The sequence below is a fragment of the Leptonotus elevatus genome, chromosome 2, assembly GCF_054856555.1.
Source record: "Leptonotus elevatus isolate MCC_2025b chromosome 2, RoL_Lele_1.0, whole genome shotgun sequence".
In the NCBI taxonomy this organism is placed as follows: domain Eukaryota; kingdom Metazoa; phylum Chordata; class Actinopteri; order Syngnathiformes; family Syngnathidae; genus Leptonotus; species Leptonotus elevatus.
The window spans coordinates 23,288,176-23,302,659 of NC_141240.1; the positions used below are offsets into that span (position 1 = coordinate 23,288,176).

At 39.5% G+C, this 14,484-nt stretch overlaps 1 protein-coding gene across 3 annotated transcripts; it reads left to right on the plus strand.

Moving 5' to 3' along the window:
* Positions 1–11,700: 11,700 nt before the first annotated feature.
* Positions 11,701–13,820, plus strand: LOC147179252 (neuropeptides B/W receptor type 2-like). 3 transcript variants are annotated; one of them, XM_086069257.1, is made up of 3 exons: positions 11,705–11,731; positions 11,836–11,888; positions 11,964–13,820. In XM_086069257.1, exon 3 carries the CDS (start codon positions 12,341–12,343, stop codon positions 13,358–13,360), a length of 1,020 nt encoding a protein of 339 aa, XP_085925383.1. In that variant the 5' UTR covers positions 11,705–11,731; positions 11,836–11,888; positions 11,964–12,340; the 3' UTR covers positions 13,361–13,820. The 3 variants fall into 3 exon arrangements, with proteins under 3 accessions (XP_085925382.1, XP_085925383.1, XP_085925381.1); XM_086069256.1 differs by lacking the exon at positions 11,836–11,888 and having other exon boundaries at positions 11,701–11,731; XM_086069255.1 differs by having other exon boundaries at positions 11,714–11,888.
* Positions 13,821–14,484: the final 664 nt, after the last annotated feature.

Consider the following 14,484-nt stretch of genomic DNA (forward strand, 5'->3'; position numbering starts at 1 on the left):
GTGTCCTCGTAATGGGACTTTTTCTTTGTCAAAATGGTAAGAGAGGAATGATAAACAATATAAAATAAGTAATAGTATTTGAAAGATATTGTTGAGTTTTTGAAAAAAGAATATTAAATTAGTGTTTTATTTTTATTTTTTATTATTTTTTTTTTAGTGACTGAGCTAATAAATCTTTACTCTTTAATGATTGATGACGATGGTTAATTTGTTAACTTTCCCTTTTCGGGACAAATGAATAAAGAGTAATGATAAAATAATGGCATTTTGTTTGAGCTATGTTGAGTTGATATAATTATGCCTACATCTGTATAGCTGTGGCTGGAAGTAAGATAGTTGAATAAGGAGTTATGAATGTTTTTGAAATTGACATGTTGATAATGATTTTTAATATTTGTTTTTTCTCTGAGTGTGTCATTTCAGAAACTGATGTTTGAGTTCCAAGGCAGATGAGGGTTTGATGGCCTTCACTGATTACAAACTGCGAACGGAATGCGCCCCAGCTGCTGATACGTTGTATGGCTAGTAGCTATTTGAAGGGGTATTGAAAAAAAGAAAAAGAAAAAAGAAATGAATAAAGAGGCTGTGTTTTTTACGAAACATTTTTGAGAAAGCAGGAAGTGAACTGTCTTGCTATGATCCCATATCCTCAGTCTGGCATTTTTAATGCATTGTATCAACGAGTGTGCATTTTTTGATCAGGTGAGCTCTCAGAAAGACTGTGTGTCATCGGATCCACATTGCAGACAGCGTCTGAATGGATGTGGCAGAGATCAAAGGTCAAAAGCCGCAGAGCAACAGTCTTCTCGTCCTGTGCCTAAGAAAAACATGATGTTCAAATTCCTCAATGCCCAGTGACTGTGTATACGCCTCGTTATAGTGACTTCTCCCCTATGGCTGTTTTGCATCCGGAGGAAATCTAAATGCCTGCTCTGAACATTGCTGCCACAGCAGCCGCCCTGCTGGCCAGGATTGAACATTGGCAACAGCTGCCGTCCTGCCTTTTGCTGGGGGTCTGGACAAAGAAAGTTGGTGGTCGGAATGGGAATACTTGTTCAAAGATATGCTACATAGTGATATGCAAGGCATTTTTAATGTGTTGAGTGGGGAACTGTGATCTATAGCAAGATATTTCAAGAAATTGAAAACGACATATGTAAATTTGAAATGAGGGATTGAGAAAATTTATTTCAATCTATAGCCTACTAAATTTTGCCTATATTTTTGGGAGAATCAGTTTCTGAATTGGTACAATGGGAATTTTATTAATATGATATGATATGATATATTTTTATTTTCCCCGTGAGGAATTTTTTTGGACTTCGTCCGGCTGCAGCTATAGTATAAAATAAATAATAGAATAAAATGAGTAGTAACAAGTAAAAGACTAACTAAGAGTTTGATGGCTAAATTAGATTTTTTTTTATTTTTTATTTTTTAACAGCACTGTGATTTATAAATCCTAGAAATATTTTGTGTGCTGTGTTTTTTATGAGCCCCGCTAATATGTGAAAGATTAGCAGTTTGAAGATGATTTTTAGTTTGATTAAATCTAGGAAATGGTAGATATTTGTAAATTTTGTGTGATTTTATCCTCAGCCCCACTAATCTGTAAAAGAGGTGAGGTTGATTGGCAGTTTAAATAATTTTTGGGACTCTAGGAGAATTAGAGTAATATGGTTACCTCTATTTTTTATGGCCCCAAAGTAATCATGTATATTAGTGTCTTAAGTTGTATCTGCTTATGCTCAGTTTTATAGTGTTTTGTAGCTCTTTTGTTTATCTCATGGCCTGATTTAGAGGGTTGAGTTATTTATGACGTTTTTTGAGTTATGAGGTCTCTATTTTGTCCTCCCTTTATCTTGACGTGTTTGAAAAAATCAGTGGATCTTTGTCAAATGAGGGAGTTTATGTTTAAGAAATTAACCAATGTAGACGAGTTAGAAAATTAAAATCAAACTTAAAAACGAAATTAAAAAGGTTGTGGGGTATCGGCCTACACTCCAATTGACAGGATGAGTTTGAAAGTGATAATCCACAGTTTGAATATGAAGAAATCTACCAGAGGAAATCGATCGCAAAGTAAGTCTGAAGCAAGCAAGGACAATAATGCATATTCGCCGAATGAAGGTAATTATATTATATTATATCTTTTATCTCAGAATCACATGTGAAAAATGTAATGTTTGGAGCCCAGTGTTTGCAAAAGAGTATAGATAATATGAATATATGTGAGTTTTTCCCAGCATGCCAGGATTCAGCCGATCATGGGATTCTGGGAAAAGAAGATATGATATGAAAGGCAAAGTTATGCAAATTTAGAATACATTTAGTCGTGGTAAAAAAAATTACCTATTATTGAACAAAACCTATTTGAAAAATAAATATTTACAAGCTCTGTCTTATATTAATGAATGAGCGAATGTCATTCACCTCAATCAAAGGCTGGGCTCTATTTTAATGTCACAAAAATAGATATTTTCTTGTTCCAACAGTGCAGGACCTACAGATCTTAATCAAATAACATTTATTAATCCCAACTAACAAAACCTATCAGGGTTTTTTCCTCCAAATAAAATTTATGTGAGTTTATGAGAAACTAAAAATGAAAAGTTTCTGCACTCAGGAGAACGGCCCCAGGGGGTTGGTGAAAATTCCACATCTGGTCTACAAGGCTTCCGGAGACGTGCCAGGCTCGGCTATCTCATCAACTGATGATCATCAATCTTATCACCTCCGACCTGGAGCCACGTCAGCTGACCCAGTGATCGTTCTGGAGCGGCCGTTTCGACATCATTCGACACCGTTTGAGGACATCAGTCAACGGATCAAGTCAAGTGCCTTTTCTTGGGCAATCATTCCAAGAAGAGTCACATTTTTCGGGCAGAATAATCCCGTGACAAATCGAAGAATTTGGGTAGTCTACCCCAAATTCTTAAAGAAGAGACGAACTATTGCGACACTCTTTTCATTAAAAAAAAAAAAAAAAGACCTTCAAAGAACTTCATCACAAGATGGCTTCAAAGAACACATATTCGTCTGCCGATACATTGCGACACTTTTTAATGAACAACATTTTATGTTAAGCCTCACATATGCTATGCTTATTCCACTAAAAATCTTTTAAATGTATCAAATTGTTTTTTAATGTCATATGATTGTTAAACTATCTCCTCTTTTGCTAAAGGGATGTTTTAAGGATAATTATTTTTACCACACAACCATTAAAAAATTTTTTTTTAATGTGTTGAGCTCTCAAGAGCTCAAATGAGGGAATGATGAGTTATTAACATTGTTTTTTTAGTTTTAATTTATATTTTAGCTGTTTTGGATTTAGTTGACTCAGTGTAGGCTCAATGAATTGTATTCTTGTCTGTGTTACTTTTATGAGGAAGGGCAACGAGTTCAAACATTCATTCGCTATCTCTAAATGGGAGGGCCGGGATTCTGCTGTGTCGGAAGGGAGTCAGGCTTATTATTATTGTATTTTTTCTAATCTGATTTATACCCATGGGAACAGATTCTCTTGTATTTGCTGAGTTGTGGATGGGTGTGTTGTGGGCTGATGGGAGGAGACTTCTAGTCTCCCACTTTTTGAATAAGTATTGATGCCCCACGTTGGACGAGACAGACAACCTGATAGAACACGGCTTCAGTGTCATCAGCTTTTTGTCCTCAGAAGCTTCTGATAATTAATAAATACCTTTGCAAAGGAACTTCTTCACTTGGATCTCACCATTCAGTTAATTGAACACGCAAAGAGTACAATACTTAATATTGTCTACTCTAACACCACCACTGCCAGTTCTTCCTCAGAGTTTTGTTTGTAGCAAAGTATAGGAATTTTATTTTCTGTTTGTGTTTTGTTTTTGACACCACTAACCTGGATGTTCTTGTGGAAACCTGATATTTATCCAAAACACTAAGCGGGACTGACTACTTAATCAGTGACAACACAGAGAAATCAGACTAAGAATGGTGAAAGATGGCCCAATTTTCCAAAGTGAAGTAAATGAATTGAAGAAGGGGTCAAATCCCTTGGCCACAGCCAATGAGTAGACAATTTTTAACTTCACATGATTAACCTTCAAAAGAACTACTTGGTAGAAGTTCAACAACATCCTAGACTGAGGATTGTGCTACTAAATAACCACGTCGAGATAGCAGAGGATGGTTTTGATCCATCAACCTCTGGGTTATGGGCCCAGCACGCTTCAGCTGTGCCACTCTGCTGCTGACAATAAGTGAACAAGACGACTTCGATATCTTTAAATTGTAGAAAAGCACGCACCTGTTTTTAACTGTGGGCTCAGTCTCGTGTTTGCAATGTGAGAAAAATGCTGACGAAATCTTGCAGTCTTCAAAGTGGGCAGATAAGGAGGAACAAAAACTACACAAAGTGGTGAAGCACGATGCAGCTCAGGTGAGACCACTCTGACCAATATTGCTCTCATTTATCAGAATAAAAGTTGATTTGTGATTATTGGATGCTGAATTGAAGAAATAGGATTGTGGGAGTGAGCCGGCCATGATCTGGTCTTAGATGGGCTGTGAAGTGAAAAAGCTAATGTGCTGGAATTGGACTCTAATGTGAACCGAGTTGGTAATTCTCTCTGTCACCAGCCTTAAGCAGCAGGGAGAAGAGAGCAAATGTGAGCTCATTTATACAGCATGCTACATCTTAATGGAGATTAAATCATGCCAGATTGCTAAATGTTCTGCAGCACAATGGGGTACTGGAAAATATGTCAAGTTACAAATTAAACATACTTTGTTTCTATCTATACTTTCTCTATTCTTAACGGGTTAGTAGTAGTAAATTTTCAGCCTACACTGTACTTCTACTCCTAGCACTAAAACAAGAAAATAAGTAAAAACTGTCTCATTACTATTTCATTTTGGATTTGGATTCCAGCTTGTCATCATTGTTAAAACACCAATTCGGATAAATTGTGTCAGGAGAGATTGATTTTTCACTGTGGTTGAATGAGAAGTATAAACATAGACTATTCCAACGCTATTAGATTGTAAGCAATGCATCCCACCTTCATGTGACACAAATCATTGACAACTCACCACACTCAAGATGTCCGTGTCAAGATGTCCCAACTGAGTACCAGCAGCGAGGAGGCTCATAGCCAGAAAAGACAGCCAACCCTCGCACATCCCTGGCCATACTTGGAGTAAAAAACAACAAATTTTGAATGTGCTAAGCCAAGATGAAAGTTTATTATTTTGGTGCGGGGCCGGTTAAGGTTAGGCTAAGTAACCCTAGTTTAGTTATACATCAGCCAAATGCTATGAGTTTAATTTATTGCTACAGTTATATGAGATGGCAAGCAAACAGGCTTTTTCTCAGGTGACAGCATCACATGACAAATTCCGAGATGTCAACATTTTCTTGTCTCACTAGTATGCCCCAAAACTTTTGTTGAGAGAGTGTATCTAGTCACATGGGAACACAGCCAATCAACAAAAATGAGCCCATCCGCATTGGATGGTTACCTGGCAATGAGGCACTGTGGGGAGAGGTAATAAGTGACTGACAATAAGTTTGGGAGGAAAAGCTGGGAAAAAAACGGAATATTGATGCCGGGTGCATCCTATGCTATGTGCTAACCTTCAACAAGAACACTAAACTGTAGATAAACGTCTCTTCACTATCCATGGTAATTAAGCTCCATCATTGTCAACATTTTTGACCTCCACATCTTTAAGCAGCTCACACTTTGCTTCTTAATGTCTCCAAGTGTTTCCAAGGGTTGATGCATGGGGGGTGGGGGGGGGGGGGGGGGTTCTTGCCTCGTACATGCCTTTCACCTAGAAATATCTCTCAGCAGCAAGTCAATTACTCTGGGCTTTAATGGAGTCTGAACAAGCCATAGATTGCACACACATCTGTAGCCTGAAAGCTCGTCTCTCTAAGTGTGTGGGTGTGCGTGTGCATGTGTGTGTGTGTTACATTGCGCACTGCTGCAAATTACAGACATTGGAGAGCAGGTGCCTTGGCCATCTTGAGCTGTCTATCTTTTGAAATCAATCGGGTTCTATAGGTGAAGGACAGTAATCCAAGAATTGTTCAAAAAATGAAAGAAAAAAGATGAGTCAAAAAGCATGTGTTGCCATTTGATACATTGACCATCATTAGTAAAAAACAAACAAAAACAAATAAACACACACACACGAAATAAGACTCGATTAACTAAAGAAACCATCTTAAAGACTAACAATAAAAAAGAGAATTGTTAAAGACCATCAGATGAAAATTGGCGCTGTTGGTCAGTATCAAAAGTGTTAATGGTTGTGCTTTCATTGCGTTGTGTTTTTTTTTTTTTTCAGTCTCTGATTGAGTAGAGGGGCGTGTCCTCCTGTGCCACATCTGTTTCTCATTCACAAATTAACGCTTTTACAAGGACTGGAACTGCCGATACTCTTCGTCTGAGTTTTGACCTTGCTACGTCCTCGCCCAAGAGCTTTATTCTGACTTTGTGTTCCAAATTCCTATCTCTAGCTTTGTTTCTTGTTTCCAGTTTTTCACGTGAGTCTTTTGACACGTAGTTTTATGTTGTTGTTTCCTCGGCTTATTGCCTGAGTGTTTGTTAACCACGTGTTGAGCCTTTTTTGCTCCATAGTTTTGTGTTTCCTCAGCTTTATGCTTGAGTAATATGTATCCACGTGTTGTTTTTCCCACGTCGCTTTTAATTTATCCGCTTTGTATAGCTCGTTTTGTATTTTGTTTTTTCTTATTCGCGTTGTGCGTTTCTACAGCCCTTGGGTATTGTATTTTTGTCACTTTATTTTCCTTGCATACTTTGCAAGCAACTTTGGTTAACTGCTTTTCTTCTGGCTTCGTCCAGCGCTTTGTGTCGTAGAATTCCGTTGAGTACAATTAAATTTGTCAATCCACACCCTTTGTGCCTCGGCGTTTTTGGGATCCGCTATCCGGTTATTCCTGAAATCATTACAAAAAGGTTGTTGTCAAATCAATTAAGAGTCAGAATCAATTGAGAATCACACCTTCCTCCCAAAAAGAAAACCAAATGGAAATATATCAACTGAAATGTGATTAGTCATTTCTGGACAATAAGCCGCTACTTTTTTCACTTGCATTCGACCCTACAGCTAGTACAAAGGTGCGGCTTATCCATCAGATCACAATGGGGAGCACTATAAAGGAAGCGCAAAAGCGTCAAGTAGAGCAAAACAAACTAAGTGAGCCCAAATACAGTAGGAGAGACAGAACGAGACAGAGACAATTTGCGCCCTCATTATGGAAAAGAAAGTAGCGGGAATCCAGTGCAGTAACATTAAAACACCTGCGGCTTACAGTCGGGTGCGGCTTATATGTGTAAGAAACTCGAGTATTCCCCAAATTTAGCTAGCGGCCCTTGTAGTCTGGTGCAATTTATAGTCCAGAAATGACTGTAGTTGGATTTTATGGCAGACTGCTTCTATCCAGGATAATACCTTAAAATGATGATTCTTGACTTCATTCTTCAAAAGTCAAAAACAAAAGAAGTTGACAATGTCATGAATAAAGAAACTAGATGAGATTTAAAAAAAATAAAATAAAGATGATCTTGTCTGACAATAGTGTGGCAGCTGTGCCTTTACCACAACCAATAAGTAGGTTGGTTGTGCAATCCTATTACGGCAAGACTAAATTCTGTTGTGTTCCTTGGCCCTCATGCCTTAGTGAATCATGGGAGAGTAACACCTGGCTTAGTTAGATTACAAGGACGCGTGCCTGACTAAAAACTGGCAGCAGCGGTAAAATACAGCATCTGTTGAAGGGCAAAATTATTCAGCAAGGTCTACAAACCCATGTTCAAATGCCAGGGTTTTGTAACATTAAAAAAAAATTTACAGACAGCAAATCCTGCGAAAGGCTTTTCCACCATTATTATGACCTGTAAATTGGACGACTCTATAAAAAAGAAAATTATTACAGAGTAGAATTAGTGAATATTTCAATGTGAAGTGTTTTGAGAGGGTATGCACACTTGTGCAATCTAAATGATTTCGCTTTTTTTTTAATCATAAAAAGCCGTCATTTGAACTGGGTTATGTAGACTTACCCAATGTGCACATATTGCAAGAAGAAGAAGAACGAGATATTATACCTCAGCTAATTTGTTATTTTTAATGTCTCAATCCATTTGTCTCCATGCTGTGAGTTTTATGTTCTGATACATTAGCATGTGGAGAAGTACAGTATAAAGATGAAAAAAGGTGCATGAGATCTCCTCTTCACCAGGTATTGCTATAGCACTGCTTGATACTGTGTCTGTTACTTGTCTTTTTTCGCCAAGACAATAAACGGTGCAAGCGCTGTCGTCTTTAAAATTGTAATTTGTGTAATCCCTGTATTAGAACAAGTTTTTTTTTTTTTTTTAATTATTCCACTACTGGTGACCCATGGTTGTATTGGGCTTTTGACTTCAATCTACAATTCTGGTGGGCAGCTACTGATAAGAGTATTTCACAGATGTTGTCATGGCGTTGAGTGCTTTAGAGACACTGGCGGGCTAGAGTCTGATTCATCATGGCAGGCTCACCTCTGATGTCAGGATGTTTGTGTTCCCGCCGAGTCTTTGCGTGTGTTAATGGATGATCACAGGAGCTTTATGACCCGATGTCATCTTGAGATGTCAATGCTGCCAACTTGATCCTTCTAACTGCTTTTAAATGATCCAATCTGTCGTCACAAATGGTACTGTTGGCTTTTAGGTTAATTCGCAAACATTATATTAATGACGTGACCAAGCAGTTTCATTGTGTGTGTTGTCATTTTAATTGCTTAAGTCATTAAACACTGTTTCTTTATGAAATGTTGTAGACCATATAGTATATTTTCACTTTTTGCAATAAGTCGAGTAATTCAATGACCCAGCAGATTTTGAAAGCCAGTTTTCTGTGCTACGATAGTTGCTGTCTACGATTTAACCTTTAAATCACTGCACTAAAACAATATCACCTAATAAGTATGTGTTTTTAAAATCAAGGCCGGTGTGGCATGTTTTGAATTTGAACAAGCATTGGAGGTCTGCACTCTATACAGAGTAAGCCCAATATTCTAGCTTGTAGTGAAACATCTTGAGCCGTATATAAAACCAGCCACCAGCCAGCCGTACTGTAAAGCATTTTGGGGACTATAGATATAGCTACGTACTTGTGTTCAGCCTTAGAAATTCCGCTGTATTATGCCAGTACTCGGAACAGAAAGAGGGTTCGACAGTTTTACATATGTTAACATGTATAAGTTTTAAAAAAAATCATGCAGATGAGAGTTGTGATGCATAGGAGTAGTAAGAATGGGATAAAATTAAGGTAGAAAGTTGGAAATCTGGGCTCAATTCAACTGTGATGTTTTTGATGAAACCAACAAAGAGATGGTTGAAGCACACAAACCATATGGACTCAGCCCAGAGGAGGGACCTGGGGATGTTTTTAACATAAAATATTCTGTTTAGATTTTAGTTATTCGTTGAATTTAATTCACAGTCAAGAGGTTCCACTGGGCTTCGGTATTTTAAAATATTCAAAGAGGGGAAAGCTGGAAAGTCAAAAGTGAAAGTGGTCAGTTATCTGAAAGCTCCTTTAATTCCTTATTCCAGGTTCTTGCTGACTTTTATTAAGTATTTTGTGAGTGTGCAGGTAGAGAAGGAAATCTCACTTCGGGGAGGCAACAAATGTCACATCGGGGAGGCAACAAACTCTCTGGATATTTCACGGCATGTTTCCATGACAACAGTGTTGCTCAAAACTGAACCTCAGTTTGATGTCTGTTTTATAGCTACACGTTTCTGGCAATTTCTTGATTTTGAATCGCACCTATGACGTTTCCACAACTGCATTATCTGACTGGAAAAAAAAAGCTGTTACTGCTTTAACTAACCACTGTGTTCAATCATAAAGATTATTATTTTATTTTGTTGTTTTGATCCCAAAGCTGACTTTAACTAGCAAAAAAAAAATAGAAGAAGAAAAATAATCAACCAGTATTTATTATTAAAAACGATAAAAACAAGTTCCATTTGCACAGGTAAAGGAGTTTGTAGGCACGGTGGAAAGAAGCAATATGATCAGTCATTTTTGGCTGAGGTGGCTTATGGTTACAGTCAAGTGGAATCTGGGTTAAGCGGTGGCTGAGGTAAAAATGCAGGCCTGGAAAGCGTTTGGTGAGGTCATAGAGATCTACAGGCAGGGCAAGTGGTGCACCATCAACACTGTGTATGGTGGCGATGGGGCAATGCTGAGCTGACCTCGACTTTTACAATTCTACCAGCCTGCCCAATGGGGAAACCAAGTGTTCTGTGTTTGCTGGCTTCATCAATCTGTGCTCTTCACCCTAAAAAGAGTGACATTCTCTCTATCGCCCTTCATGCACAAATTATGATATATATATATATATATATATATATATGGGATTTTTTTTCTCAAGTGTTTTTATTATACTTTAGTACACTTCTGTCGGCGATCCTGTTGTTGATCTTTTTTTTGCACTTACAAAGGTTGACCACTGGATGGCGATGTATGTCAAGATGACACCTAGTGTCCACTGGAGTGGCTAATGGCCAACTGTGGCAAAAAGATTTGTTAATATGGGAGAAAACTAAAAAAAAAAAATAATAATATGGGAGAAAACTACTTTTTAATAGCTGTCCACTGCACACAGTAAATTCTGAGTGGGACCAAATAGACTCAGTTTTAGAGTAATATTTACACTTGGAAGAGAGTAAAAGAAAGAATTGGAAGAAAAGAAAAAAAGGCACTCAAGGGTTGAGGAACGAACTCACAGCCTTCAGCTTGGGACACAGCCGATCTACTCCCTGAGCTACGCAGCTGCTGCTGTGTGTTAGTATATCGCTCGTGTCAGCTGGAATCTTTGTAACTCCAAGAGCAAAAACAATGTGTTTGGTCTCCTCTTGGATAAAAGCAAACACTAGGAGTGGCATAGCTCAGATGGTAGTGTGGCAGTCTCTCAAACTGAAGGTCGTGAGTTCGTTCCTCAACCCTTGAGTGACTTTTTCCCTCTCAATTCTTTATTTTACTTTCTTCCAAGTGTAAATATTACACAAAAACGGACTCTATTTGGTCCCACTCTAAAGAACCCGTGGGCAGTATTTTATTTTGAAATGGCTTGGTCAGAACCATCAAAAAGACCAAAACGGGTCACAATACCGCCTAGGAAATTTTTTCTCTAGATAAAGTCAAATTTACTATGTAGTAACCACTAGCCATTAAAGGGCTAGGTTGGAAATTCAAATTCCACATTAGTCTGACGTGGTGAAGAAAGTTTTAACAGTCAATGTATGTTCCCCCCTTCAACTGTTGGTTTGAGCAGTGGATGTCGTCCAAAGAACACAATGATGGAACAAGCAGGGTGAGAAGCTCAGAGAAGTGTTGTTTCGGAGGAACCTGACGTGGGTGAATTGGGCATCTGGTTAGGATGTCTCCTGGTGAGGTGTTCTGGGCATGTGCAACCGGGATGAGGCCCTAGGGAAGACCCTGGTGAACTTGCTCATGACATCCTTGTGAATGTCAGAATCAATTTGATCACTCCTGTTATTGATGATAATCAGTACATTCTTTAAAAAAAAACCACACACAGGGAAATAAAACTCTCACAGGGAGAGAGAGAGGGAGAGTGAGAGGGAGAGGGAGCAAGAGATGCTGGTGCTTGAGCGGTTGAGGAGTCGAGGAAGGAGTGAAGAGGCTGAATGCTACGGTAGCTGAATTCTTTTCCATATTCAAACACTTCTTCAAAAATGTCTGATAGCTTATTTAACAACATCACGGAAGACATTTAGTCATTTTAAAATTTATTTTCAGCTGCTTTTAAATGCATTGTTGTTCCTCTCTTCTGCTGGATCTCATTATTGAAGGTACATTCTAATGGTTTTGTTATTTTAAATACATTTCCTATACAATATTTTGACTATATTCCTCTCTGTCTCTAGGGTGCACGAAGGAGGAGGAGGAGGGAGCGGGGGCCACCCAGCAGAGAAGCGTAGTACAGCTTTTGGAGGGACACTTGGAGAGACAGAAAAGATTCAGAGGAGAAAGGGCTTACGCACTTTGAAGAATAAAAGTGGATGCATGTGGAGGAAAAATGACGGGGTCTTTCTTTAGCTGAACTTTTTGTTTATCCCAAATCAATTCCAACTGTCAGGATTATTTTTAATGTAGCCATTGTAGCTGTACAGTTAAGGATCTTACTTCACATCACTCATACTTGTTTGAGATTCATCTTTAACCTCAAGTGTGCATGAAGACGTTTCTCTGGAATTATCCTTCGATATGAATCATTAGTGTCTCTTTGGTTCCTGTCCAAAACATGGAGAACATGTCTGACCCCGACGTCTTGTCGCCGCCGCTGTGCGACGATACGGTTGACTTTTACGCCCTCTCCTCGGGAAACCGCACCGACCTGAACTGCACTCCTCCCTCCGAGTTGTACTTCTACGCTGACCTCTATGTCATCTTGCCCGTCATCTACTCTGTAATCTGCGCCGTGGGCCTGACCGGCAACACGGCCGTCATCTACGTTATCCTCAAAGCTCCCAAGATGAAGACGGTCACCAATATGTTCATCCTCAACCTGGCCATTGCCGACGACTTATTCACGTTGGTGCTCCCGATCAGCATTGCCGAGCACTTGCTGCACTACTGGCCCTTCGGGGAGGTTTTGTGCAAAATCATCCTCAGCATCGACCATTATAACATCTTCTCCAGTATCTACTTCCTGACTGTGATGAGCGTGGACCGCTACCTGGTGGTCCTGGCCACAGTGAGGTCCAAGCGCATGCCGTACCGCACCTACCGGGCGGCCAAAATCATCTCCCTGTGCGTGTGGGTTTTGGTCATCGTCATCGTGATGCCATTCAGTATTTTTGCCGGCGTCTTCATCGACCCCAACGATGGCAGAAAGAGCTGCGTGCTCAGCTTCCCCGCACCGGAGAGCTTATGGTTCAAAGCCAGTCGGATCTACACCCTCATCCTGGGCTTCGCCATCCCAGTCTCCACCATTTGCATCTTGTACACCATGATGCTCTACAAGCTGAGGAACATGCGGCTCAACAGTAATGCCAAAGCGCTGGACAAAGCCAAGAAGAAGGTCACCATCATGGTCTTCATCGTCTTGGCCGTCTGTTTGTTCTGCTGGACGCCGTTCCACCTCAGCACCATTGTGGCGCTGACCACCGACCTGAGGCCCACGCCCTTGCTCATTGGGATCTCCTACTTCATCACCAGCCTTAGCTACGCCAACTCCTGCCTCAACCCATTTCTCTATGCCTTCCTAGATGACAGTTTTAGGAAGGCCTTCAAGAAGATGCTGGAATGCAGGCCTGCCTGAACGCAGTGCAGACACATGGGTCCGCAGAGAGGATTTTTTTTTTACATTTGTTCAAAGGACACCAGTAAAAAAAAAGAGCACTTATATCAACAAAATATTTAAAATGTGAAAACATTTTCAGACTTTATTCTTGCACGTGCAGTTTATCAACACCAATGTAATTGTTAATTTGTTTGGAAGAAGTTCATAATTAAACTAATTGTCCACTAAGATGTTTTAAATATATACTTGACTCATTGAGCCATTTTCAGCAGTAAAACAATATTTGGTCTATAATTAATGAATTATTCTTCATTAACAATAAATACTTTTAAAAACTAATTTTGTCACTTGTTGTCGACTGAAGATGACATCACCTGTGCTGAGGAAATAGGTAACGACCAATCACGGCTCACCTGCCTTTCTGGGGTTGGTCAGCAAACTGAGCCATGATTGGTCATTACCTGCTGCCTAAGGTGATGTCATCTTCAGTCGACAGCTGCTTCGAATGGCTCAATGAGACAAGTATCCCTTTAAAGCAGAGATAGGGAAACCCTGGTCCTCGAGAGCCACTGTCTTGCCTGTTTTCCATGTCTTTCTCCTCAAACACAGCTGACTCAACTGATCAGCTAATCAGCAAGCTTTTTAGAAGCCTGATAAATGATTGTGTTCATCAATCAGGTGTGTTGACTGAGGGAGACATGGGAAACAGGCAGGACAGCGGCTCTCGAGGACCAGGGTTCCCTACTCCTGCTTTAATGGGTGGTCACTGGTCCAGACTGACACATCATAGTCAAATAAAAGTTCACTCTTAAGTCTTTAGTAACCTAAGAAGCATTCTTTTGGAATGTGGCAGAAGACACAATACCTGATGAAAACCCATATAAGCACAGGGAGAACATTAGCATTATTGTTTTAATGAGCATAGTTTAAGACCGTCTTTGCCCCTCTACAGATATATAGTTACAAAGGTATTGCTAAAGGTCATTACAATCTTTGTCATCACTTCAGTGGTAATGCTGACTGTTGTTGACGTGCTGTTGTGTTTTGCAAAAATCTGACTTGTGACGTGTGTTACGTTTGGCCTTTATGTAACACAAACATGGGAAAGGAGGGCTCCTACTAATTGATGTGTTTGTAAGCTT

Bases quoted from the DNA above. Each gene is read 5' to 3' on its own strand.
- LOC147179252 (XM_086069256.1), top strand. From the start codon at position 12,341: ATGGAGAACATGTCTGACCCCGACGTCTTGTCGCCGCCGCTGTGCGAC.